The sequence below is a fragment of the Podarcis raffonei genome, chromosome 16 (assembly GCF_027172205.1).
Source record: "Podarcis raffonei isolate rPodRaf1 chromosome 16, rPodRaf1.pri, whole genome shotgun sequence".
In the NCBI taxonomy this organism is placed as follows: domain Eukaryota; kingdom Metazoa; phylum Chordata; class Lepidosauria; order Squamata; family Lacertidae; genus Podarcis; species Podarcis raffonei.
This window is the reverse complement of record NC_070617.1, coordinates 16,747,751-16,773,693: the sequence shown is the minus strand read 5'-3', so window position 1 is coordinate 16,773,693 and position 25,943 is coordinate 16,747,751. Positions and strand designations below refer to the sequence as shown.

The following is a 25,943-nucleotide window of genomic DNA, read 5'->3' as shown; positions in this document are numbered from 1 at the left end:
GCAGTACTGCGCGTGAACAGCCATTACATTATTTATTACATTTGTTAGCTACCTTATACCAAAAACAAACCCCATTCTCCTAGCAACTTAACAAGATAAAATACAAACAGTTAAAATCATTAGCTTTAAATTGGTTTTAACAATGCACAAGCAAAAAAAGGAAAGCCCTCTGCAGAAAGCTATGATTTGGCCACAGGATGCAGGTGTCTGGGCTCCTCGATCTTGTGTTTGTTTTCAAAACCAAGTTTCTAGCTCTTGAAAAATAATACAAGTAAAGTTGCCTCGGAGTTGCTGAACAAGATCCCAGCAGTCAGGGTCAAGGTGCCTGTGCCCTTGCCTCTCCCTGTGACTACCAGTAGTGCAGAAAATGCAAAATAAAAAGAGATATTCCAAATTTGCATCATGCATGCAAGTGACAAATTTATTTGCTAAAAACTTATTCCTCATCTCTAAGTTGCAATCAAGTGGAAGGATGATGTTCAGCACGAAATAAAGTGATCCGAAAAGTTTGCATCGTGTGTGCGAGTTGTGATACTTGACTCTTAGCAGCAGAGAGATGGAAACTTAAATGCAAAGCACGGTTTGCCTAAGGGGCAGAACCCTATTGGAAGGCAGCTGGGTTCTGAGCCCAATACTGTACCCGTTTAAAAATTGATTATTGGGTTACGGGAAGAAGTGTGGGAATCCAGCAGGGGCAGATTTATTTCAGTCGGGGGGGGGGACTTTGACTCTCTGAATGTTCCTGGACTGCATCTCCCATCTTTCCAGCCTTGCTGGAACTGATGGGAATTTAGGTCCAGTAGGATCTGGGGGCTTGCAGATTCCCCACCCCTAATTTAGGGGCAAAGGATTCACTGGAGCTCATCTGAGCAAATGCACCCTCCCAGGTGGAATAAAAGACCAGGCTTATGGGGAGAGGTGCCCTTTCCTGGATCCACTTGGAGAGTGGGTACATTTCTCTCAGTCGTTCTACTTATCATCCACTCCCTAGCAGAATTGCTGGAGTGCCAAATTGGTTGAGGGAGCGAGAATCCACCCAGGTAGGTCATTAGAAGGATAAGAGGTTCCGGAGGCTGGTCTAGCAGCACCTGAACAAATCACGGAGATAGGGGTCCCTTCTGAGCAGCCACCTGGCCATATAGGTCGGCCCGGCGATGGGAGAAGACTGGCATCTCCTGCCGGATGCGGTGCAGGTAGGCAAGGTCGATCTCTGCGTAGCACACACCCGGCCCCTCCTGGCACTGGGCGACGACGCTGCCCCATGGATCCACTACCATGGCGTGGCCGTAGGAGGTGCGGCTTGCGTGGTGCTTTCCTGTTTGAGCAGCTGCGACCACATAGCACTGGGTCTCCACAGCACGAGCTCGCAGCAGCACCTGCAGAGGAGGGAGGAGTATAAAAGAGTCAGGGGTGGAGCCTGTGGTGTCTCCGCCCACTGCAAATTTTAACATGAGAACATAACACCTCCGAACAGTGGAAGAGATGACTTCAGATCGTGGTGGTTTCTCCTTCATTGGAGGTTTTTGAACAGAGGTTGGACGGCCATCTGTCAGGGATTCTTGAGCTTTGACTCCTGCATTGGGGGTTGGGCCAGACGACCATTTGGGTTCTTTCCTCCCCCCCCCCCAATAATTTTTTATTATTTTCTTTACAAATTCTTACAATACATTAGTCAACATATAAACCTTTTGTTCTGCCGAGCTTAGGACTTCCCTCCATCCCTTATCACATCCTATCGCGTATTTTATCTTTTTACTCTACGTGGGGCTACCTTTGAAGGTGACTCGGAAACTACAACTAATCCAGAATGCGGCAGCTAGACTGGTGACTGGGGGCGGCCGCCGAGACCATATAACACCGGTCTTGAAAGACCTACATTGGCTCCCAGTACGTTTCCGAGCACAATTCAAAGTGTTGGTGCTGACCTTTAAAGCCCTAAACGGCCTCAGTCCGGTATACCTGAAGGAGCGTCTCCACCCCCGTCATTCTGCCCGGACGCTGAGGTCCAGCGCCGAGGGCCTTCTGGCGGTTCCCTCATTGCGAGAAGCAAAGCTACAGGGAACCAGGCAGAGGGCCTTCTCGGTAGTGACGCCCGCCCTGTGGAACGCCCTCCCAGCAGATGTCAAAGCGATAAACAACTACCTGACATTCAGAAGACATCTTAAGGCAGCCCTGTTCAGGGAAGTTTTTAATGTGTGATATTTTACTGTATTTTTGGTTTCTATGGAAGCCGCCCAGAGTGGCTGGGGAAGGCCCAGCCAGATGGCGTGGTATAAATAATAAATTATTATTATTATTATTATTACATCTTAATCATCCTGCCTACGTTGTAGGAGTTACTTCAATCCTGCTAGAGTCTTTAAGTTTTTACAATTATCCTTTAAATATACCATAAATTTACTCCAATTTTCCTGGAATCTTTTATTGTCCTGATCCCGAATTGGCTAACTCCACATCATTGTCGTCTGCCACTCCGCAATGGTAGAAACTTCTTGTGATTTCCAGTTTTGGGCCAACAAAGTCCTTGCAGCAGCTGTGGCATACATGAATAATCTTTGATCTTTTGTCTTAAGACTTAAGGCATTTGGGTTCTTTCCAACTCTGATTACAAGCTAAGAGCCTGCTGGATCCAGGTCACTGGACCATCTAGTCCAGCCTCCTATTCTCACAGTGGCCTGAGCCCTCTGCCCTCATGCAGTTTCCAGCAACTGGTATTTGGAATCACTGCTGCCTCTAGGTCTAGAGATGAGCATAGTAATCTTAGCAAGCAGCCATTAATAGCCCTCTGCTCCATGAATTTGTGCAACCCTCTTTTAAAGCCATCTATGTTGGTGACCATTGCTGCCTCCTGTAGGAGAGAGTTCAGTAGTTTGACCCATGTGCTGTGTGAATAAGGACTTTATTGGTCCTTAACCCTCCTGCATTCATCTTCACTGGATGTTCACAAGTTCTAGTGTTATTGGGGGGCAAGGAATCTGTCTACTTTCTCCATGCAAATGTGTAATCTTCATTCCCGTCACCTCTTAGCTTTTCTCCAAACCAAAAAGTCCCCAACAGAGTCACTCCATCCCCCTTGATAATTTTGGTTGCCCTTTTCTGAACGTTCTTCCCAACTCTGCACTGCCGTTTTTCAGACGAGGCACACCAGAATGCTACCATGCGGTGACATCACATATTTGTATAACAGCATTATGGTAGTGATGGTTTTGTTTTCAAATCCTTTTTCTAACTATCCCTAGCGTCGAAACTTACATTATCGAAAATCTAGGGCTTTGAGTGCCTCTGAGCCAGTTCAGAGGGCCCCTGCTCTTGTAGGGCAGCTGCCCCACCCAAAAAATAAAACAAAAATGGTACTCCTTGGGAGTTGTAGTTCAAAACATTTGGAGGGTAACAGGTTGAGAGAGGTTGATTCAGGACAGTGGTTCTCAAAGTGGGCGGTACTGGTCCCAGGGGGGCAGTGGGATTACCTACCAGAGGGGCACTAGGTCAGGAGGCAGGAAGGGTCTAGGGCGGTGCTGGGGGTGTAAATGGCTACCAGACTTTGAAAAGCAGGTCTTGCTGGATCAAGTTTGTTAAACTAAATAGTTTCAACTGGATTTTGAATAAACGTGCAATGAATTGTTCATCTTTTGAATCTTATTGTGTTATTACCTTCCTTAGTGGGCTGTGCAAACTACTATCCTGAATAATGCTTTTTATAGGATAAAAAGGGGCACTGGGGATGGGTTTATGGAACCAAAGGAGTAGCTGCCAAAAACAGCTTGGGAACCACTGATGTGGGAGAACAAGAGGAGCAGGGAGGGGAAATAGGAAGAAAAGGGGTAGAAGATACAGTTTGATGCCCAATACTTTTTTGAGCACTAGGGTCCTTCATTGAGGAATTTCAAACGCAGAAGTTCAATGTTATTAGTTGGGTTATGCTATCTCCTCCTTCCTTCTACAGTGGTACCTCTGGATGTGAACAGGATCTGTTCCGGAGCCCTGTTCACATCCTGAAGTGAACGCAACCCGCGTGCGCGCGTCTCGCGATTCGCCGCTTCTGCACATGACGTCATTTTGACCGTCTGCACATGTGCGAGCGGTGAAACCCGGAAGTAACGCGCTCTGTTACTTCCGGGTCGCCGCAGCGCGCAGTCCGAAAATACTCATCCTGAAGCTACTTCAACCTGAGGTATGACTGTACTGTCGTTTTTGCTGCACTAATGCAAGAGGTCAAAGGCGTTTCTTCTTAGGACAAGGTTGTCTGAGCATCGGCAAACTGCCCTATGTGACGGCAACGAGCTACTATTTCTAAAAAGTGTGTTGGCACATTCATAGCTCGGTACAGGGCACACTTTGCTCCAGGTTCAACCCCCATAACCTCTAATTAAGGCAGAGGCAAACTCGGCCCTCCAGATGTTTTGGGACTACAACTCCCATGATCCCTAGCTAACAGGACCAGTGGTCAGGGATGATGGGAATTGTTGTCCCAAAACATCTGGAGGGCGAGTTTGCCTATGCCTGCTCTAATTGAAAGGATTCCTGGAAAGAACCCCACCCAACCGCTGTAATGTTGGATCCACTTACCTCCCAGTGGGCAGAGCCTGTTGTCACAGTGAAGGCTGATGGGTAGGTGAGAATCTCTGCCCCTTCCCGGGCCAGAGCGATAGATATTTCTGGGAAGCGGAGATCGTAGCAGATGGCTAGACCAACCTGAGAGAGGGAGGACGGGGGGGGGGGCTAGTAAGCACTGGATCTTTGCACCCTGGCGCCGCATATGCTTAAGACAGCCCTGTACCTGCCAGTGGCAGAAAGCACCAGTTTCATCCCACTTATATTCTCCTCATTTATATAGTAACTGTATCTACCTTATTTTTCGCCCTATAGGGTGCACCTAGTTTTTTGGGGGGGAAATAAAGGGAAAAAATTATTTTTCCCCCCCGGCGCAGGGCTGGGGAAGCCCGAGCTTCCCCCGACCCCAGCCCCCAGAACAGGCTGCAATCCACAAGCCTAGGGAGTGGCAGGAACTCCCGCCAGTCTCCCCAGGCTTGCGGATATCTGCCCGAAGCCTGGGGCACGCTGCTCAGCGCGTCCCAGGCTTCGGGATGCAGGCTGCTATCTGCAAGCCTAGGGAGCCCGGCGGGAAGTCGCACCAAGTTCCCAAGGCTTGCGGAGAGCTGCCCAAAGCCCGGGGTGTGCTCTGCTGCGCTCCCCAGGTTTCGGGCTGCAGGCTGCTGTCCGCAAGCCTTGGGAGCCCGGCGGGAACTCCCGCGGGCTCCCAAGGCTTGTGGATAGCTTCCTGAAGCCTGGAGAGCGAGAGGGGTTGGTCAGCAAAAGCCTGCATTCGTCCCATAGGACACACACACATTTCCCCTTCATTTTTGGAGGGGGAAAAGTGTGTCCTATAGGGCGAAAAATACGGTATATTTCTGATTTTCCTGATCTTAGTCTGTAGGTCACAATAATGAATCATTCCAAATTTTTATGTTGGGGAAGAGCCTTTGGCAGCCTACATAACTCTGAACATAAGAAGTGCCTGGGTGCAGGGTCAGACCTATGGGCCATCTAGTTCAGCATCCTGCTCTCACAATGCCCAACCAGATGCCCCAGTGGGAAGCCCCAGAGCAAGGGAGCCTAAGCACAGACTTCTCCCCACCTGTGATTCTCTGCAACTGGCATTCAGAGACAAACTGCCTCTGACAGTGAAAGTAAAATACAGTGGTACCTCTGGTTGCAAACGGGATCCGTTCCAGAGGCCTGTTCGCAACATGAGCAGAACGCAACCCGCTTCTGCGCATGACGTCATTTTGCACGTCTGCGCATGCGCAAGCGGCAAAACCTGGAAGTAACCCTTTCCGGTACTTCTGGGTCGCCGCGGGATGCAACCTGAAAACGCTCAACCTGAAGCAAACATAACATGAGGTATGACTGTATAGCCACTGTGGCCCATAGCTGTTGATAGCCTTCTCCTCCATGATTTGTTCTAATCCTTTTTTGAAGCTATCCAAGTTGATGCCCAGCACTGCCTCCTGTGGAAGCGAGTTCCATAGTTTAACTCTGTGCTGCATCATGAAGTACTCTGCCTTCTCTTGTCTGTCCTGCCTGCACCTGTGTATATGAATTTTAGGAATTTTTTTTGCCCTGATTTGCACTACTAAGGTTTGCCATTTTAATGTTCCTTTGTCCAGTTTGGAGAGATCTTTTTTGAAGCTCCTTACAATCCCTCTTTATTTTAACCACCCTGAACCATCTGGGATCATCAGCAAACTTGGCCACCTCGCTGCTCATCCCAAACTCCAGTTTAATTACAACCTTTCTTTTTAATTAAAAAAACCACCACACGCTTTGCACTGAACTTTGCTTAGCTTATTGGTCTCAAACGACGTAACCAACACCTGTCCCTGGAATATTTTACACGTACCTTTCCGGCCGGGGTCTCCACAGGAGCCACTATCTTGGAGCCTGGGTTGGTGAAGGCGCTTTCCTTCAGGGACACTCGCCCCTCCATCTCTACGTCAAAAAGATGAGTCTTCCGATAGGCAGCCACCAGGGTTCCTGAGGCCAGCCTCCCCAAGGAGAGAAGGGTAAGATTAGTAGATTTGGAAGGCGGGGGCCGGTGGTCCTTATAGTTTCATGGCTGCTAAGGCATCAACATAGTAAGGCTAGCCATGGGAGCTGCAGGGAAGCTGAAAGGAAGAGGCAGGCCACAGTGTTTCTATCCCTTCCCTGCTGGCTGGTTTCAGGAGGGAGCTCTTCTGACACCAGTGTTGCATGAGACAGCCAGTACAGTCATACCTCAGGTTACAGCCGCTTCAGGTTGCAGACCGCTGAAACCCGGAAGTACTGAAACGGGTTACTTCCGGGTTTTGGCGGCTGCGCATGCGCAGAAGTGCTAAATTGAGCTTTGCGCATGTGCAGAAGCGCCAAATCGCAACCCGCGTGTGAGCAGACGCAGGTTGTGAATGCTGCGGGTTGCGAACATGCATCCTGCACGGATCACGTTTGCAACCCGAGCGTCCACTGTATGCTGTAGCAGATAAGAGTGTCAGACTAAGACCTGGGAGAAACTGGGGTACAAATCCCCGCTCAGCGGTGAAGCTCACTGGGTGACCTTGGGCCAGTCACCGTCCCTCAGCCTAAGCTACCTCACAGAGCTGTTGTAAGGATAAAATTGCAGGGAGAACAATGTACGCCACCTTGGAGGAAAAGGTGGGATATAAACGGAATAAATGAAATTGAAAATGAATGTGCCATTTGGTTAGTGAAGAACTGATTGCGAGAAAGAGGGAGGGAAGGAAGGAGTGGTTTAGGGAGATTTGGGGAAGTTTGGGGAGAGAAGGCATACTATACTAAGACAATTTCGTCACCTTTGGGATCCAAGAGGAGGTGGCAGTTGTAGATCCTTCTTGTGCTCTCCCAATCGCTGCCTCTTTCATGGAAGCCTCCAAGGGACAACCAGACGCCACATTCCCTGTCAAAAGAGGAGAAATGTGGGGGGGGGGTTGGGAGGGTTACCTGCAAGCGCCTGGCCATTGCTTCTGCCACACTCTCACAAAGCCCTGCCACATCCACACAGGGCAGCCCCAGCAAGCCCTACCTGGCCAGCTCGACGTAACGCTGCAAGTGGTCTCCCTCCAGGGGCTCGGCTAGGCTCAGGGCCTCCTCCACACTGCTGCCAATGAAGTCGAAGGCTTCTGGGAGGAAGACGACGCAGGCCCCCCTCTGGGCAGCCTCCCGGACGAGCCGTGAGCAGGACGCCCAGTTGTGGGCTTTGTCGGGAGTGGAGGTCATCTGGCAGACGGCGATAAGGGGCTTCAAGGGTCCTGCGCCCCCCGTAGACATGGCTTTGAATCTGGAGTGGCAGGGGAGAGAACAGAACGGACTGTGAAAACCCACACAAGCACCACATTAAGCCAGCCACTCCGTGGTTTGTCTCCCTGCTCAAGAATGGGAAGAGCAATGTAGAGACTGTTTGAGCTCATGCACAGGCTGGTTTGACTAACTATGGTTTGTTTCGTGCAAATACGCTCTGGTATTTAAATCCCTGCTCAAGCATGAAGGCTACTTGATCTCCTGGGGCTGAACTGTATCAGCCCAAACTACCTCTCAGTAGTGGTGGAGCTCTTAAAATGTACAAATGTCGTTGTCAGTTCTTACATCTCAGAGGCCAGTTACCTGTGGCCAGGGGCTCGGCTTTGGATCCTTGCAAATGGCTTCCCACCAGCGAGGCAAAGTGTTTGTAATGGCTTCTGGACCACCGCTCTCAACCTAGACGAGGCAATGGGCAAAAAAACACATCTTCTTTCGAAGCATCTGGGAAATGCATGCCTCCAGCGCAAAGGGGACCTAGAACAGCCTTCCCTGACCTGGTGCCCTCTGGCTATTTTGAACTACAACTCCCACCAGCCACCAGCGAGAGAAAAATAGTGTTCCACAAAGCAGAACACTGCAGGATTCACCTAGATATAAGGGGGTTTGTGTTTCTTGCCTCTGATTATTTTATTTTTTTAAAATGAAACAAAAGTATTAAAAAGCAATTTAGGAGTGAATTAAGAGTAAATGAGTCCAGCTGGATATGACAGCCTAACCTTTCCCCTTTGTTCCTTCAGTCATACACAGATTCAGGGGGAAAGATACTGGGTCTCCCTCATCTGTTCTTTCACAGGCAGGAAAGCAATAGAGAAGAGGGTGATTTGGAGCTGGAAAATGAGCAGAGAGAGGGCCTCCCCTTGCCTGCTTTTCTCCTACGCAGACAGGGAGTCTGCAGAAGCCACTTCTGGCTAAGGGCAAAAACAGAGAAGAAAGCGACTCAGAGCTCTGAGTGACATCTATTCCTTGCACCAGAAGTATTTAAGAAGCAGGCTCAGTCCCCATCAGTTTAAGAGATGAGAAAGACCCATTGGTCCAGTTGCCAAGGAAATGGTGCACAGTCAGATAGCTGCACCCTTGTATCCCTCACATCAGGGGAGATGTTGAAGGTCCTGTAGCACACCTTTCAGATCACATATTGATACGAGGTGGGTTGGGAAAATGTCTCAGGGTGGTTCTGCTCAGGGAAAAGTTAACCCAAAGCCAGCAGGCTCTGCTTTTTCACAGTAAGCCAACATATAGACATTGCAGCTAAAATTTGTCAGAGGAACCCCGAGAAAAGCTTTCCAGTGTTCCTATGTGTCAGGATCACGGAATCATATCCAGTTGGAAACCCCCTGCAATGCAGGTATCACAACTAAAGAATCCCTGATGGATGGGTGCAGTTAAAAGGGCAAGAGAAGGGCCTGATTAAAAAAACCTGGAAATTAAAGATAACAAATAAATCTAAAACAAAAATAAAAAGGATAAGGTGTCAAACCCTATCATTACCCTTCACCATACATGGGCAAGGAGTTCCACAGGGCAAAACCAATTACTGTATGTTCTCTCTGGACTTCCCCTTCTTCTTCCCACCTCCCTCCATAAATCAGGTTTACTTGATATTATTTTCATTATATTATAGTTATTCTTTCACGCCTCTTGCATCATTTTGCTCAAGGCTGCTTTTAAATTCCCCTCCCCTTATCTCACCCTTCCAATTCCCAGCCAATATTTTATAGTTCAAAAAGTAACAGTCAACTTTCTCTTTTCCCCATTACAGTCATTAACAAACTCCCCCTCCAAAAGATTCACCCGCAGTGATTACATGGAGCAAAAGGAAAAAATGACAGCAGCTGCCGTTGCTCCCCTAAAAGCCAGGTGGGAAAGTCCAGTCCGGAAGTAGACCTGTCCCCAAACAAATATGGCGCTTCTGCATAGTGGAGCCCATACTAAAAATGGTGGGCAAAAAAATCTCTACTTGGACTTAATACTCTATATAGATTGACAAGTGAGGCCAGTTTCAGGTGTCTGTACAAATGGTTTTTTTGTGTGTGAAGGTTCATCACAGAGATCAGTGGAGAAATCCAGTATCAGTGATTGGGGAGCACAGCAGCTAAACGTTTTGAACATAATAATTCTAAAAAGCAACAAAGAAAGGCAGGAGCTCATCCTCCTTCTACCTCAGTTCTTATTCTGATTAGAAGACCTTTAAAGTTTTTAGACATTTAAAAGTGCAAAGTGTCTGCATGTGAGGTTCTGCATGCAACTGAGCTCTGAATTTGGACTGGGAGAGGATATGAGAGTGAGACTCCATTTAAGTATTTTGTTTTAAATAAAATTTATATACCTCAAAGCAGTTTAGAAAAAGAATACTGTAAAACAATTTAAAAATATTGGTAAAAAAAACTATGTAAAACATTTAAAAAAGCAATGATAAATTAAAAATCGCAGTCCAACTCCCAAATATGGGGCTAACATATGTGTTCTGACATCGGCAGGGATCTCTCCCCAACTCAGAAAAACGCTTTAAAATATATACAGTATTTTTAATTCTACCCCCCCCCCACACACACACTAAATAAGATATAAGATGCAGAGTCAGAAAATGCTTGAGCGCCTCACTGTTGGCTGATTGCCTTTTGCTTGACGGTTTGTTGAACACGTTTGCTGTAACTAGCGCAGTTATATTTAAAATCCTGAATTTCTCCATTGATTTCTATCAACGACTGGCAATTCTGACCCCGCTAGAAATTTCCAAAGAAAACCCGGAAATGTTCCAGCCTGAGAATTCCATGTGCAGTTCTACACTTTTTTATCTCTTCCTGACTCCAACGAATAAAAATCATGGCTTTAAAAAGGGCGGCGCGAGGAACTTTTAGCCCAGAACAAAGATGGTGCTGATTTGATAAAAGCCGCGCCCTCAAGCAAAATGGCGCTTTTGGGATTACATAAGAAAGGACTCCACCGCCACCACTACCTATAAAGTTCGTATGTTTTCGGTAATTTAATTAATGACCGTTTCTTTATCTGTGTCTTTATTCCGCGTCGCCCTCTCAAGCTTCGGGCTCCTCACTTCTACTGGGTTTCACCTATACCCTTAACAAATATGGCGGCAGGAGATGGAAGCCCCAAAGTGCGTCGACGGAAGCAGAGGCGCAGAACCTTCCGGTCACGAGGGACGGCAGTGACTTCTCTCGCCCCGGAAGTTGTGGCGTTGTTAGGCTGGCCTTATGTCTCTCGAGGGCCTGGCCAGGTGAAGGAAGATGGCGGAGAGCGGCAAGACGAAAAGTGGCCCGGCGGCTCCTCCCAGCGGCGTTGGCGCTGCTTCTTCGGCTGGGGGCGCCGGCAAGGCCATGACGGCGGAGCAGGTACCTGGGAGGGGCGAGGAAAGGGAGTGCCTTTGGGCATGTGCAGAGTTCCCCTTCCCGGGGGGAGATGCGTCAAGTCACGACGTCCAACAGCCCGAACCCGTAGTCCGCTTTGGCCTCCGCGTGTTTCGCGGGAGGGTTTCTGAGCATGTGCAGAGCGAAGGGTGCCGTTATTAGGGGTGGCGCCGCTCCTGTGGACGTTGTAGTAGTCGAGAAAAGACACTCGGAATCTTTTTAACATTTCATCGGGGAAGTCCTAATAATAATAATAATAATCACCACCATCATCATTGTTGCAATTTTTTACCCACCTTTCATCCCAAGGCCCTAGGACGGATTGCAACAATTAAAACAATGTTAATATTAAAAGACAGGTTAAAACAACATAGATATGACTCCCAATAGGAAGGAAAAGCTTCAGCTACTTAGGCATTCAGGTTACCTGTAATTTAAACGCATTATAGCAAAGTATGGAAATCAATAAATATGGTTATATGATGCTGGAAGAAAATGAAATTTTCTATCACGAACTGACTGGCCGAAACTAAAATTATACTTATTCCACCAGCCCATAAGTCCAAATGGCAAAGAAAACAACATAGTCATATTTCAATCAGACCAACCATGCATTAAAAAAAAATGCTGTTTGTTCACAGAACTGTTGGAGGATGGGGATTCCAAAATCTAAACTGCTAATAAAACACATGTCAACTTAGCACATGACAGACATAATATTTGACAATAAGGGAATTCAGTGGAGCAGGTTAAAGAACTTGGAAGTAAATGGTGTCCCTATAAAAGTAATACTTTTTTTTAGAAATCTGTTCTTTACATTTGCTTACAAACCCATTCACATTCACAACTTTCAGGTTTTTGGTCCCAGGCCTCTCACCCATTATTCCATTACAGTTTCACCCGGTTTTCAAAAATAAATATAGGGCCTATAATACAGTTAGATACCTGAAAGAAAAAACAATTGTATTGTTTGAAATAATTTTTACAAAGAAGGACAACTGCTTACCATTAATGAGATGCAAATTCAGGTGGGAAATGTTCAAGTATGTCCTTTTTAACTATGTATTTATGTATATATGTATGTATTATACTGCCCTTCATCCGAGGATCACAGGCTCGCTTGCAATATAAAAGCATAAGAAATGCATAACATAGTAACAAACAAAAACAATACCCTCCACAATCTTCCCTTCCCAGTTTAAAAGGCCATAGAAACCAAACATTTCTCCCACATGTTAGAGAGGATGTCCCATTAGAGGGACATATCAACACATGTGGTGAGGGTGTCCAAAAATTGAAAAGTTCTGGAAAAATTATTTGCAGAAATATCTTTTGTCACAAGGCAGACAACCCCCATGACCCCAGGACTTGTATAGTCACAATATGTTGCAAATTAGAAACAAAGATCTCATAATACATCTATTAGTCACTGCAAGAACAGCCATTGCTAGGACATGGAAATCATTACAGTTATTAACTATGGACCAATGGTATTATGCAGTTTGTCAAACAACATTATTTGAAAAAGTCACACAAAAATTAAAATTAGTAAGAAGCCAAAAGAAGCATGACAATTTGTATGCAGTATACACAAATATTGGGGCATATGGCAGAACAGTACCAATATAATTTTGGTATATATATTTTGACACAATTTTTGTAACTATATTCAGAAATGTTTTTCTGAGTGTTTATTGTTTAATCTTTATTTTAAATTTTATATAATTGTTGCATGCCATATCTTTAATGTAAACGTATATCTCAATGCAACCATGTTAAACAGTTTAAAGATGAACATTAATAAAAACTATGTTGCCAAAAAAACCCCACCCTTAGGTATGGCATACACATTTTCTTTTCTTAGTTGGTCTAACCCTAAGGCTGTGGGATGGAATGATTTGAAAGTCCAGGGATCCATGAGCAAAATACTCCACCTTAGCAGTGATTCAGGAGGGGTTAGGTAGGAATGGTTGTGATGTATACTGCAGCCTCAGTTGGCAATTCAAGTAAAACATGGCAGATTTCTAACCCCATGGAACCTTATAATCTAAAGTATGAGAGTGGGGAAAGTAAAAGCAGCAAGGAGCAATGTGAATAGTCCCTGTGTCCAGGCTAACTTGGTTGTGGCTGGTGCAAGCCCTTGCCTGCTGTGACTGACCTTTCTCCCCTTCTAGGTGGTAGCTGGATTTAACCGTCTGCGTCAGGAGCAGCGAGGTCTAGCCTCAAAGGCAGCTGAGCTGGAGATGGAGCTGAATGAGCACAAGTAAGCAGTGGATTTGAACATTGTTCCCCCTGCTAATTTTGGATATTGCTGCTTGGTGGTTTTGCAGTTTTCTCTGTTCTTGCAAGCAGCCTTGCAAATGGAATTCAGAAAAAACATCAGAAGAGTCTGGCTGGTGGATCTGGCTAAGGGGGAGGGGTCTAGTCCAGCATCCTGTTGTCACAATGGCCAACCAGATGCCTCTGGGAAGCTTGCAAGCAAGAAAAAGATGTAACTTACAGTAGATAAATAGGTACCGCTCCGACAGTACCTACTTGTGCACCTCAGCAAGTGGTAAAGGTAAAGGGACCCCTGACCATTAGGTCCAGTCATGACCGACTCTGGGGTTGCGGCACTCATCTCGCTTTATTGGCCGAGGGAGCCAGCATACAGCTTCCGGGTCATGTGGCCAGCATGACTAAGCCGCTTCTGGCGAACCAGAGCAGTGCGTGGAAACGCCATTTACCTTCCCGTCGGAGCGGTACCTATTTATCTACTTGCACTTTGACGTGCTTTCAAACTGCTAGGTTGGCAGGAGCAGGGACCGAGCAACGGGAGCTCACCCCGTTGCAGGCATTCAAACCGCCGACCTTCTGATCAGCAAGTCCTAGGCTCTGTGGTTTAACCCACAGCACCACCCACAAACTGCCTCCAATGGCGAACGTTGCCATCATGGCTAGTAGCCATTGATACCCTTCACCACTTCCCCAGAACCACCCAGTGAACTTTGCCTTGTTTCTTCCATCTTTGAATGAAAGTGCTCCCAATTCAGAGTTTTGACTGCTAGATTTGGAAATAATAAAATAGCAGCACAGAGATGTGTCATATCTTTCCCTGCAGTCTTGAGGCTCCTGGTCACAAGTATACTCCCTGGCCATGTGGATTTCTAGATCCTTTGATACTGTCCTTATCATAAGCTGGTGTACAATGCTCAGATATTTTGCCTTTCTTCCACTTTGCAGGCTGGTAATTGAAACACTCCGAGAAGTGGACCCTACTAGGAAATGTTACCGGATGGTGGGAGGTGTGTTGGTAGAACGCACTGTGAAAGAAGTTCTCCCAGCCTTGGAAAATAACAAAGAGCAGGTAATGGCTCTGCAGACAGTGGGCAGACTCCCTGCTTCTCCTTGGAACAGGGAATGCCATTAGCCTCAGCAATACTTGCCTTTAGTTATCATGGCTAAAACTAGGGAGACCTAGGTTTGAATTCCTGTTCAGCCATGAAACTCAGTAGGGGGTAAGTCACCTTGGGTCGGTCACCTTCTCTAAGCCTAATCTACTTCACAGGGTTGTTGTGAGGCAAAAGGAGGGAACTAAGTACACCAACTGAATTAACTGATAATAAGGTGCATATATATAAGGGAAAGCTAATTATATATAACTGATAGTCATTTCTGGCATCTGAAGGCTGGAAGGAAAAGTAAGACCCAGCGCTTTTGCAGTTTACAAGAACTTCTCTAGCTGCTTGGCTGCTGCTGATTTTTACTCACCAAAGGCCATCGTGTGAGTGGAAGTTAATGAACTTCACATAAAATATATTGGTCTATCATCACTAGATCACAGTAGAGTTTGAGACTCTTAATCTCAGGGTCATAAGTTGAAGCCCAGCATTGGGCAAAATATTCCTGCATTGCAGGGGGTTGGACTAGATGATCCACAGGGTCCCTTCCCACTCTACAATTCTATGATTTTATGACTTGTTTTTTAAAAATATATATATACTGTTTTCAATTCTTCTGTTTGCCACCATTTGTCATTCTTGGCCACTGCTGAAGAATAAGTGAAAAGTAATCAAATGTCCAGGTGTTTTTGTGTGTGTAGGGATTCTTCATTATGCAACTTGGTTATATTTCTTTCCCGCTCCCACTGCTACCCAAATTCTCAGAGAGAATGTGAAAACAACTCAGTCATGACTTGGGCCCAGGCTACCTGAAAGATCATTTCTCCCTAAGATCCTTGGGTGAGCCCCTTCTCTCAGTTCCATCAACGTTGCCCCACTGCTGCCCTCCAGATATTTTGCAGTACAGCTCCCATCAACCCCTGCATCTTAACACAATGCTGGCTGGGGCTGATGGGAGTTGTAGGACTACGTATGGAAGAGCTGTTCTAGATAGTGATGTGTTAAATGATGGTGCTGGAAAACAGCAGAAGGTCCCCAGACTGTGGTTTGTGGCCCACCAGTGGCCCCAAAACTTCATTCAGATGGCCCACGGTGCATCTGTAAAAATACAAATGAAAACCATACAGCATCTAGCACAGTAAATTATAATTGCTACAACAGGCAGAAAAAAATCATTTAAGTAATCCACCAAGATCCTCAAGCAATTTTCAAGTGGTCCATGGGGGGAAAAGTGGGGAAACGACTGGCTCCTAGTTACCTTAGCCTTTGACACTTAAGATGTGTATTTTCACACCAGGCCCTGCTACCTCTTCCTGGGCTACCCCCCCCCCCCCCGCTCCAGGCCCTCCTCCAGTCCTCTTGCCTGGCTGGAATGTGTCCTTGAACCCTGTTAATGCCTCTTTTCTGCCTGGAGGGAGGATGGAGAGAGATGTGTATGGAGTGGGTGTCAAAAGTCTCTTGTGTTTTCAGCCTACTGTATAAAGAGAAGAGTCATATCCATTGTGCTGCCCACTTTTCACTCTGCCTTCACCCACTGCTGGCAGGTGGCTCCTGGAAGGTTGCCCACAACAGAATTCTTAAAAGAGATTTCTGAAATGTCAAGACGGTTTATAAATGCCTTTAAAATGGATAAATAAATGCAAAGTGATCTTGGGAGGATGTCGGGGAGCTCAGAGCCCTCATTTGCCGCTCCCCAGATAAAATGTGGCACTCCATCTTTCCCATCCTGACTCTCCTTCCCTGTTTGCAGATCAACAAGATCATAGAGACCTTGACCCAGCAGCTGCAGACGAAAGGGCGGGAGCTGAACGAGTTCCGGGAAAAACACAACATCCGCCTGATGGGCGAGGACGACCAGAAGGCTCCCTCCAAGGACAGCGCTGAGGGGTCAGGCGGCAAGGCCAGCTCCACAGGGGTCCTCGTTTCCTAGTGGGCGCAGCAGCCGTCTCCCAAAGGACTTTTTTACCGCCTCTCGCTCTACAGTTGTGGCTCTTGACCTCAAAAGGCTTAACTTTATTATTATTTTGGTGTCAACTCTGACAATATTTTTTTGTTAAATAAAACTTTTTGGTGTGTCACATACTTTTGGGACCAGTGCGAACGTTGGCAGCTGTGCTGAATCACCACCCATCCCATTACAAGATGATGCCCGTCACCCAAGGCTAGAGCATGTGCTTTGCATGGAAGCCAAGGATGAGGAACTTGCTGACTTTCTTGTGTTGTTGGACACCCAACTCCCACCATCCTTGATCATTGGTCTTGCTGGCTGGGGCTGATGGGAGATGGAGTCCAACAACATCTGGAGGGCCACAGGTTCCCTCATTTCCAATGGAGGCAGCCTTAGCTTCAGTCACTGGCATCCCTAGTTAAAGGAGGTTACACAGCAGGGCTGGGAATGATATCTCAAGAGAGGTCTCTGTGCAAGACTTCACAAGGCTAGGGAAGGCACAAAGGCCTGTGGCAGCACACACATTTTGGTGTGCAGGTTTGGCCTCCAGCATCTCCAGTTAATGGCTCCCACCTGGCTAGCCCAAAGCCAACCCAATGCTCCCCAGATGTTTTGAACCACAACTCCCATTAGCCCCAGCCACATGGGAGTTGTCCAAAACATTTGGTGAAGTTGGGCTAGGTAGCTTATAGGGCTGGTGTTTGAATGCCAAGATTCATTGAATGCAAAATATGAGTTGTTGGCTTCTTCAATATCTCTGCTTTCAGAGTGAGTTTCTAGCCCATATTGGGCACAAATATATACTTAAAATCTGAGAAACCAGATGAGGAATGTCAGTGTGTAGGAATTTACCTCCTTGCCCCACACCCACCCAATAAGTAGCACAGCAGAACAAAGTTATGTGCTGCAATCATCATAAATCAAAAAATGGAATCATCCAAAGTAAGTGGCTACTATGCTTAAATCTGTTACTCAGTCAAAAGCCCAAATAGTTGGGGAACACTCCTTTTAAAAAAAATGTCAATACAGGGGTCACTTTAAAAGGCATTTCCCCATCTCTTGCAGGAACAATGCTGTTTTCAAGATGGGGTGTGCATCATGTGAAACAGTATGCTTCACTCCCACCCCTGCCACACCACGAAAGACTGTCCATGTATGTAGACTTGGTTGATTAAAATTCATGTTAATCTGCTAAAACCAGACTCCCCCAAATAAGCAAAATCTTGCAAATGCGCATAGACAGGGTGCAGAATTCAGCTTTTGTTTGCCATTGCAAAAGGTGTGTTAAATAGTGTAGAGTGCAGATAAACATGGATCAGATTTCAATACTGAAGGCCGTCAGAAATCAGTAAGATGTTTACACGGAAAATCTTTATTCATAATTTTGGAATCTTACACCCCTGCCCGATGAGGCACTTTCTTCCTAGTGTCCTTCAGTCTGATCACTTCCCCCTCTTGTATGTTTACCTGCAGAAAGAGCATCGAAGTCTCTCTGACATGCCAGAGGGGTGCTTTATTTCACATGGCCCAGGGGCTCACTTTCCGCTGCAGGCAAGAGGGGAGTGGAGCAGAATTGAGAGCGCTGTCCACTTGAGGGTGTTGATGAGAGCCAGTAGCAAGAGGCTTCAGACTTCACAGAGCGAACTCCAAGCTGCAGATCTCTGGGCAGGGCGTCTTTCCATCAGCCCCAAACCCTCCGATGAGGTAGAGCTTGTCATTGCAGAGGCAGGTGCAGTGGCCAACTCTCTTCTGGCCCCGGTTGGAGCAAGAGAAGTGAAACCAGTTTGCTGGCGAAGACCCTGAGAAGAGACAAGCTCTGTGAGGTTCTTGGGAGAGGCTTCCTATCCCATCAACTCTAGCTGCTGGTTGGGTGCAAAAGAGGCTCATACCTGAACCTTCTGTGTGTAGAGAGATGGGATAGGCCAAGTTGTTTTGGTTAACAGTTGCGTCAGTTCCCCCTACATTTTATCTGAGGAGTACTTGTTCCTCATCGTGGCTTGCTAGGCATACAATTCCCTATTCAACAACCCTTGGGCAAGTGAAGAATTGCCGTGGGGGGTGGGAGATGCTACATAGCTGGAGAATTTACATGCGTGGTTCTAATAAGCGCCCCCAAGATTTGTCCCAGCTTCTGGACAGAGAGATTCTTAGCACAAAGATGCCACTTACTTGTATCATGGATGTAAAGATCATTGCAAATGGTATCCCTGCCGGTCGATAAAGTCTCTCCACCAAAGATGACAGCAAAAGGCCCCACCACTGTGCAAGATTGGTGCCTCAGGCCCTTGGGACCCTGCCGGGATCCCTTTTCAGTGCTGACCAAGCGAGAGAGATTCTCTGTCAGCCCAGGAGCATGGACAGAATCAACCTGAGGGAGGGAAAGGGTGCGGCAGACTTTGAAAAGTGCAGAGAGATGGAGGCTGTATAGGTTTAAACGCCACTAAATTCTTTTATTAGAATGTTGTGGATTAAAAATGCTTAATTTTATTGAGAGAATATGGATTGTTAAGTTGAGGCAGGATGGTTGAATGGACGATGTTGAGGACAACAGGACAGGCTGAGAATGCCAAGAGCAGTAGGAGCTCAAGGGTAAAGCATGGGGAGGAGAGGGTCTGATGCAAAGGGGAGGAAGGTGGCACTCCAAGAGGCTCAATTTCACATCCTGATCTGAACCCATAAGAGCACTTTCCACAGTACTAGCCATTTGGACCCTACGATTAGCAGGGGAGGCCTTGTTGGTGGTGCCTGGCAATCCCTGAGATCACTGGGTGGAAGTATGTTTTTAATTGCAACTACTTTTAGGTTGTTTTTTTTTTAATATAGTGGAACCTTGGTTCTTGAACGGCTCAGTTGACAAACAAATTGGCTCACGAATGCCGAAAACCAGGAGTTAGGTGTTCCTGTTTGCGACCGTTTTTCAGAAGCTGAACATCTGACATGGCTTCCGCTTGAGTGCAGGAAGCTACTACAGCCAATTGGAAGCCACGCCTTGGTTTTCGAATGTTTCGGAAGTCAAATGGACTTCCGGAATGGATTACGTTCGAGAACCAAGGTACCACTCGCCCTGGCCACCTTCAGGAGGAAGGGAGGGATGCAAATAATGAAATAAAATTGCACTGGTTTGGGGATTTGCAAGGGTGAACACCAGAAGTTTGCTTATACTGAGACAATTCATCTTGTTCACCATTGTCAACACTGACTGGCAGAGGCTCTACAGGAGTTTTATCCCAGCCCTGCCTGGCAATGAATGTGGAACCTTCTTCAAGTAAAGTAAGTGCTCTACCACTGAGCTACAGCCCACCTCCACATACACACGAGGGGATCTCAGCTTTCCTATTTCTGCAAGGCCACATCGTGCGCCCACCCCACTCACACTCACATGGATTTTGCTTTTCCCCCAGTGTCCAGCTATGTCGAAGTCAGCAGAGTCACGCCCTCCAAAGACCACCAGGTTGTAGCCACTGCTCTTCCCGCTTGGGGTGGTTTCGCGCAGCAGCATGGCAGAATGGCCGGCCCGGGAGGCCGTGCGCGATTCCTCTTCTTTGTACCTGGCAACAGGAGGAGAGAGGCAAAGGATGCTCTTTTAAAAATAATAATTTTTTTTATTAAAAGTTTTCAACATAAAATACAATGAAAATCACACTAATATAGAAAAGAAAAATAGAGAAAAGCAAAAAGAAAGAAAGAAAGAAAGAACAAAAGGAAATTAGAAAGCCCTCTATGAAGAACTCAAAGTGTGTACATGGTTCTCTCATTTAAACCCCACAACAAGCCTGTATGTTAGGCTTATAGGCAGTGAGTGAGCTCAATGTCACCTAGTGACTTCATGGCTGAGTGGGGACCTGAACTTTGGTCTCCCAGGACCAAGACTAACCACTATGCCACATTGGCTTTCCTATACCAGAGGCTGGACTCGCAACTCCCAGCAGCCATTGTGCCCAATGGTCAAAGATGGTGGGAGTTGGAGTCCAAGAACATCTGGAGGATCCCCCTTGCTTGCTAGATCTAACAGATGTTTACTTAAGTCTGGCCTGGACCATCTAAGATTGTAGGTGCAGCCACATAAAATAAGAAGAGCTTGCTGAATCAGGCCAGTGACCCATCTAGTCCAGCATCCTGTTCTCACAGTGGCCAACCAAATGCCTGTAGGAAACCTGCAAGCAGGATCTGAGCACAAGAGCCCTCTCCCCTCTGGAATTCAGAAGCATTGGTGCCTCTGACGTAGGAGGCAGAGCATAACCAACACGGCTAGTAGCCATTGCTAGCCTTCTCCATTTGTCCAACCTTCTTTTAAAGCCATTCTGTGTTCTGCAGTTTTAACTATGCGCTGTGTGAAGTACCGTATTTTTCGCTCTATAGGACGCACCTTGTTTTAGAGGGGGAGAACAAGAAAGAAAAATTCTCCCCCTCTCTGCTCAGAGCCCCTTCAGCGAAGCGGCAGGAGAAACGGAGCCCCTTCCATTTCTCCTCCTGCTTCACTGAAGGGGCGCTGCGCAGCTCTCCCTCTCTGCTGAAGCCAGGAGAGTCTTGCTCTCCTGGCTTCAGCAAAAGGAACCCAAAGCCTTCGGAGTGCAGCGCAAGTTCCCGCTGCACTCCGGAGGCTTCAGACGGCTATCCCTGAAGCCTCTGGAGCGCGGAGGGAGCGCTCCCTCTGCGCTTCGGAGGCTTCACGTTGCTATCACTGAAGCCAAGGAGCCTGCATTTGCTCCATAGGATGCACACACATTTCCCCTTAATTTTCGGAATTAATACGGTACTTTTGAAGAATACGGTACTTTCGAAGAATACGGTACTTTCTTTCATCTGCTCTGACCCTTCGACCATTCAGCTTCTCTAGATGCCCGTGTGTTCCAGTGTTATGAGAGAAGGTGAAAAACCTTTGTAGGACTGAAGTCCTTGCAAGCAGCTCAGTATTCTGGGCAAGGTCTTACCAGTAGGTCTTGCTGGCAGGGTTGAGATGCAACGTGAAGATGCTGGCGTAGCGCCGCTGAGTTCGCAGCCCGCCCTCGCGGCCCACCACCCGTGCCTCATGGTCCGTGAGCTTAGTGCAAGTGTGGCTGCTGAGCCCCACGGGGGCCTGGTTGGAGGGCCCCGCAGCCCAGCGTTCCCACTGCCCCCGTTCGGCATCAAAGCAGCACACGTCAGAGACCCGGCGGGAGCCGTCCCAGCCCCCCACCACGCACAGGAAGCGGTCAGACAGAACCACAGCTTCATGGTGGCTCCGGCGGTGCTCGCATTCGGGAGCCATCCTTTTGACCGTCTGGAGTGAGGGGTCGAAGGCCACCACATCCCCAAGGGGCGGCTCCTGGGTCTCCTGCGACTTCAGGCCCCCAAAGATGAGGAGCTTGCCCTGCACCACATTGCACGAGTGGAATGCACGGCCGAGGAGGTCACTGCACACCACTGGCCTCCACTCCCAGCTGCGGCCGGTGGCTGCCATACCAGGTTTGACCTGCAGGGGGCAAAGCAAGAAGGGTCAAGGGACCAGGTGGTGGACAATCCAAAGAGGGTTTTATTTATTCATCTTAATGAACTGTAAATAGCCATGTTGGAACAAACCTAAACAATTACAAGTAAACAATTTTTTCTTGCAGGAAAGAGGATAGATGTGGAGATTACCAACAATAAAAAATACAGACAGGTCTTATCGTTAGATGCCCAATGAAGCAACACTCCTTCATAAACTGGCTCTCATATCACCTCTGTCCCCTCTGTGCCAGGCTAAACTTACCCAACTCCCTCAACTTCCCAAGTCTCCCAACTTCCCTGGGAAGGGGGATTGATTGTTAAAACCACTCTAGCAACTGTAGCTCTAAGAGGGGGAAGAGGGGCTTCCTAACAGCTCTCAGCACCCTTAACAAACTACAGGTCCCAGAATCCTTCAGTGTATGCCATGACTGTTTAAAGAAGTATCATAGTGTTTTAAATGCATGGCCGAACTGACTCCAGGAATGTGCTCCAATACACCATATGTAAATAGACCACTTCACTTAAACAATGAACTGAACTGAAAATCTACCCTTACGATACACAAACAAGCATATGCATCCTCACCCCTGACACGCTCTTCCTACCCCTCCAAAAACTAAAATAAGAATAAACATTTTTTTTTGTACTTGGGTTTAAAAAGTCCCTGCACCACTGAGCCTAAACTGAAAATCAATGCCCCTTTCCCTGGCTGCCCCCACCAAGCTCAGGTCATTTTACCAAGGCATGCCCAAAGGCAAGAGCAGCAACAACAAGCATGTTATACCAGGAACAGGTTAAGAAAGGGTGCCCTTCCTCTGGTAAATAGGAAGGGTGGAAGCATTTGTGCAAGGAGTTTGGTGCAATTAATTTTGTTTTGTTTTTAAAATGCATCCTGTCCTACTCCAAAATAACGTTCCTCCTCTTCATATGGTAGCTGTCAGATCACAAACTTCAAGGCTTGTCTCCCCCCACCCCCCCGCCGGCAAAAAGAAAAAGCTTATTGTGCACATGCTCACAAACACCTCTGAGCACACTGCCAGGGTGTGTTTTCCAGTTATGCTGGATAAATGTCCCTCCCCATTCCCCCCCAAAAAACCTCTCAAACCAGATTTGTGTGTGCATGCAGGAATGGCTGTGTCATCAATCTCAGAAACAGTCATTTGGGCCTACCTTAAAAGAAGAAGCCTCTGCAGAGCAGAAAGCCTGGTTGCCTAGCAATAGGCAGCCCCTAGCAACCCCATCATGTGTCTTGGCAACCGATTCTGTGGCTTACAGGAAAAGGCAGGCCCTGCCAGAAAGCATTTGCTGAGTGTGGTAAAGTTAGCAGGAGCATTAATAATCCGTGTGTGTGTGTTTGTTTTACGGCCAGCATACGGGCGTCACGAGGAATCTGGAAAGAATTGGGATTTGCCGAGGAACAATAACCATTGATGGCAAAAATGATGAGCTGGGGGTGACAGGGGGGAATTGGAGGTGGTAGTATCATAGAGCTTCCTTCGTTTGTTTTCAAAAAAGTTGAAACCGTGAGCTGTAGTTGTGCTCACTAGAGCTGCCAGACCTCTGGGATTGACATGAAGTATCCAGATTTGCCTGGCCCCCTCCAGGTGGCAGGGGTAGGGCTTGAATCTCCAGGTGGACGAGAGTGCATTAAAAAAACCCCACAAAAGCAAAATTAAGAATACTGTGTGTGCAGCTTGCAAGCTTCAGCCTGCAAATTATTGCATAGAGTCTTGGGGTGGGGTCTGCCCTTCTCTGCACCATCTTCCCCTCTTCCAATTAACCTCCACCTCTGAAAATTATTGCATAGATTCTGAGAGGATGAGGGTTTGCCGTTCTCTGCACCCACCTCCCTTCTCCCAATTCACCTCCATCTCCAGGGTGGTGGCAGGGAGCACAGAAGAAGACTCACCAGGGGCCATCCCTAGATCTCAGGTTTGAGGCCTGAAAGCTCAGGGTCTGGGATGCTCCTGACCTGGCAACCTTCACGTTTACGTTCCTGTTTTCTGTACACACTCACTGCATTCCCAGTGTGGGATTTTTAACCCATGTTCACACAATGCTGTCTAAAATGTGCATGTATTCTGTACAGAGCTGGATTAAGCCCTTTAGAGGACCTAAGCACTGAAAAGTTTATGGTCCCTCCTTCACCATATGTAATTCAAAATAAAAACGATACTAACCTGTAAAATAATTCCCCCCCCCCAAAAAAAAACTTACATGTACTGCATGCTGAAATGTACATACATGGGATCTGATTCCCTTGTATTATTTTGATCAACGTTAGTAGGATGCCCCAAGGAATTGGTTTTCCCATTGGGAAATAATTTATTTAAGGGCATTTATATGATGGATGTTCCTGAGCATCTGCACAGTGCCCTCCAAAGGCTTTACTGGTTTGGGGGCCCCTCCAGAATGTTTTAATGTGCTTAAGTTCTTAACCATGTTCGTGACACAATAATAGTGCCTTGGTTTGTTCTGCTTTAGTTTGCTCTGTGATGCTTCCACAATGCTAACACATTCCTGCTGTCCAGAAAGGCTACAGTGCCACAAAACTGCGACAAAAATAAACCATAGCATTTGTGGCATAGAAAGCTACGGGTTTTCAGCAAGAAATGATGGGATGTGCATGGATTGGAAATGAAGCAGTGTGACCACTCCAAAATGTCTGCAGACACCATAAATATTTAAAGGGGAACACCGGTGAATGCTCTGATAGCATCATGAGCACATGAATGTCCAGTAAAAAGATGTATGGAGGGGCCCTTTGTTGTGGTAAATGTCTTATAGAAAACAAATACTTCATTATTATGTTTATATCTTATGCAGTGGTTCCTGGGGTCAGAACTGCCAACTCCCCTCTGCCAGCCCAGAGGGAAAGTTAAAGACCCTGTGTTATAAATGGCTCTTTGACAAAATTCTCCCTGAAATTTATTCATTTGTTACCAAAGAGGGTTGCTATTCCCATGCAATCCAGAGCCATTCTTCTTCTCTGCCTTTAACAGATACATGGCAGGCAGAAATTCAACAGGTACACCCCCACCCCCACCCCACATTGAGATGTGGCTATATGGAGAAAACTGTTGAGTTTCTGTTTCCTATGGAAGGGGATCAGAACAAAGCAGCCCCCCGCCCTGAAGCACCAGGAAGGAGAAGGACTGTTGACAGTACACAGAATGACTGTTTGCAGTCACTTTGTAAGGTTTTGCTCCGTTCCTCCCGTCCCAGTGACCTCCAGCCTCTCCCCAGCTCTCTGTGGCCTGCTCAGGTCAGAACTGGTTTCAGAGCAGAAAGCGGTCGTGCCATACCTGTTTGCCTGACCACTTTCCCTGTATAATAATAACATTCCCCCCCCCAAAAAAAGTAGGAACACCGCCCCACCAAGCCTGACTAAACCTTGAGAGCAGAAGGAGAGGTCAGGCTGATCTGAACATCCACATGCGAGGAAGGACTTTCTCACTCCTCGTCTCCAAATAGTTTGGCACTTCTCTTCCAAAAGGTAAGGCTTGGCCTTCAGGAATTCAGTGTGGGTGGGAATGGGTGCTGTTCACAGCTTTGGACTACAGTTGCCAATAGTGTGTTTTCCATGTGTTTCTGATGGGGCTCCTGTGCCATTAACGGGTGCATGACAGGCTGGTGAATATTTTTCCAGCCGCTTTATCTCCACACAGAAACAGCTTTCACCGGTGAGCATTCCGCCTGCGCTGCACAGAAGCCCCAATAGAAAAAAATGAAAGTTGGCAACCATAGCAAAATGTACACTCCAGCTTAGGCGAAGCTTTTCCCCAGCTGTGATCCACCATTTGAAGATGTGTGGGGACAGGGATAGGCTGCAGAGGGGTTGCTGGGTGCTGAAAGACTCGGGTGCAAGCCCCTGGCACAACACCACACTTGCTAATTTTATATGTGCTTTCTGTCTGGGCAGATTAAGATGTT

The 25,943-nt window shown here is 47.1% G+C and overlaps 3 protein-coding genes across 9 annotated transcripts; 1 reads left to right on the top strand and 2 right to left on the bottom strand.

Moving 5' to 3' along the window:
• Nucleotides 1–13: 13 nt before the first annotated feature.
• On the bottom strand, nucleotides 14–10,917 carry NIT1 (nitrilase 1). 4 transcript variants are annotated; one of them, XM_053368172.1, is made up of 8 exons: nucleotides 10,479–10,511; nucleotides 8,568–8,759; nucleotides 8,155–8,247; nucleotides 7,577–7,831; nucleotides 7,347–7,450; nucleotides 6,401–6,534; nucleotides 4,567–4,692; nucleotides 14–1,376 (listed from the first exon to the last, which is right to left on the bottom strand). In XM_053368172.1, exons 4-8 carry the CDS (start codon nucleotides 7,819–7,821, stop codon nucleotides 1,098–1,100), a joined length of 888 nt encoding a protein of 295 aa, XP_053224147.1. In that variant the 5' UTR covers nucleotides 7,822–7,831; nucleotides 8,155–8,247; nucleotides 8,568–8,759; nucleotides 10,479–10,511; the 3' UTR covers nucleotides 14–1,097. The 4 variants fall into 4 exon arrangements, with proteins under 4 accessions (XP_053224147.1, XP_053224146.1, XP_053224144.1 ...); XM_053368171.1 differs by lacking the exons at nucleotides 8,568–8,759; nucleotides 10,479–10,511 and adding an exon at nucleotides 10,571–10,917; XM_053368169.1 differs by lacking the exon at nucleotides 8,568–8,759 and having other exon boundaries at nucleotides 10,479–10,582.
• A 104-nt stretch (nucleotides 10,918–11,021) lies between these two features.
• Nucleotides 11,022–16,675, top strand: PFDN2 (prefoldin subunit 2). Its single transcript, XM_053368179.1, has 4 exons — nucleotides 11,022–11,198; nucleotides 13,388–13,476; nucleotides 14,436–14,559; nucleotides 16,344–16,675. The coding sequence occupies exons 1-4, from the start codon at nucleotides 11,094–11,096 to the stop codon at nucleotides 16,521–16,523; spliced, it is 498 nt and encodes a 165-aa protein (XP_053224154.1). The 5' UTR covers nucleotides 11,022–11,093; the 3' UTR covers nucleotides 16,524–16,675.
• A 1,218-nt stretch (nucleotides 16,676–17,893) lies between these two features.
• On the bottom strand, nucleotides 17,894–23,246 carry KLHDC9 (kelch domain containing 9). 4 transcript variants are annotated; one of them, XM_053369144.1, is made up of 5 exons: nucleotides 23,181–23,246; nucleotides 21,473–21,993; nucleotides 19,921–20,089; nucleotides 18,711–18,909; nucleotides 17,894–18,340 (listed from the first exon to the last, which is right to left on the bottom strand). In XM_053369144.1, exons 2-5 carry the CDS (start codon nucleotides 21,979–21,981, stop codon nucleotides 18,174–18,176), a joined length of 1,044 nt encoding a protein of 347 aa, XP_053225119.1. In that variant the 5' UTR covers nucleotides 21,982–21,993; nucleotides 23,181–23,246; the 3' UTR covers nucleotides 17,894–18,173. The 4 variants fall into 4 exon arrangements, with proteins under 4 accessions (XP_053225119.1, XP_053225117.1, XP_053225118.1 ...); XM_053369142.1 differs by lacking the exon at nucleotides 23,181–23,246 and adding an exon at nucleotides 23,116–23,160; XM_053369143.1 differs by lacking the exon at nucleotides 23,181–23,246 and adding an exon at nucleotides 22,912–23,062.
• Between the last annotated feature and the right edge of the window lie 2,697 nt (nucleotides 23,247–25,943).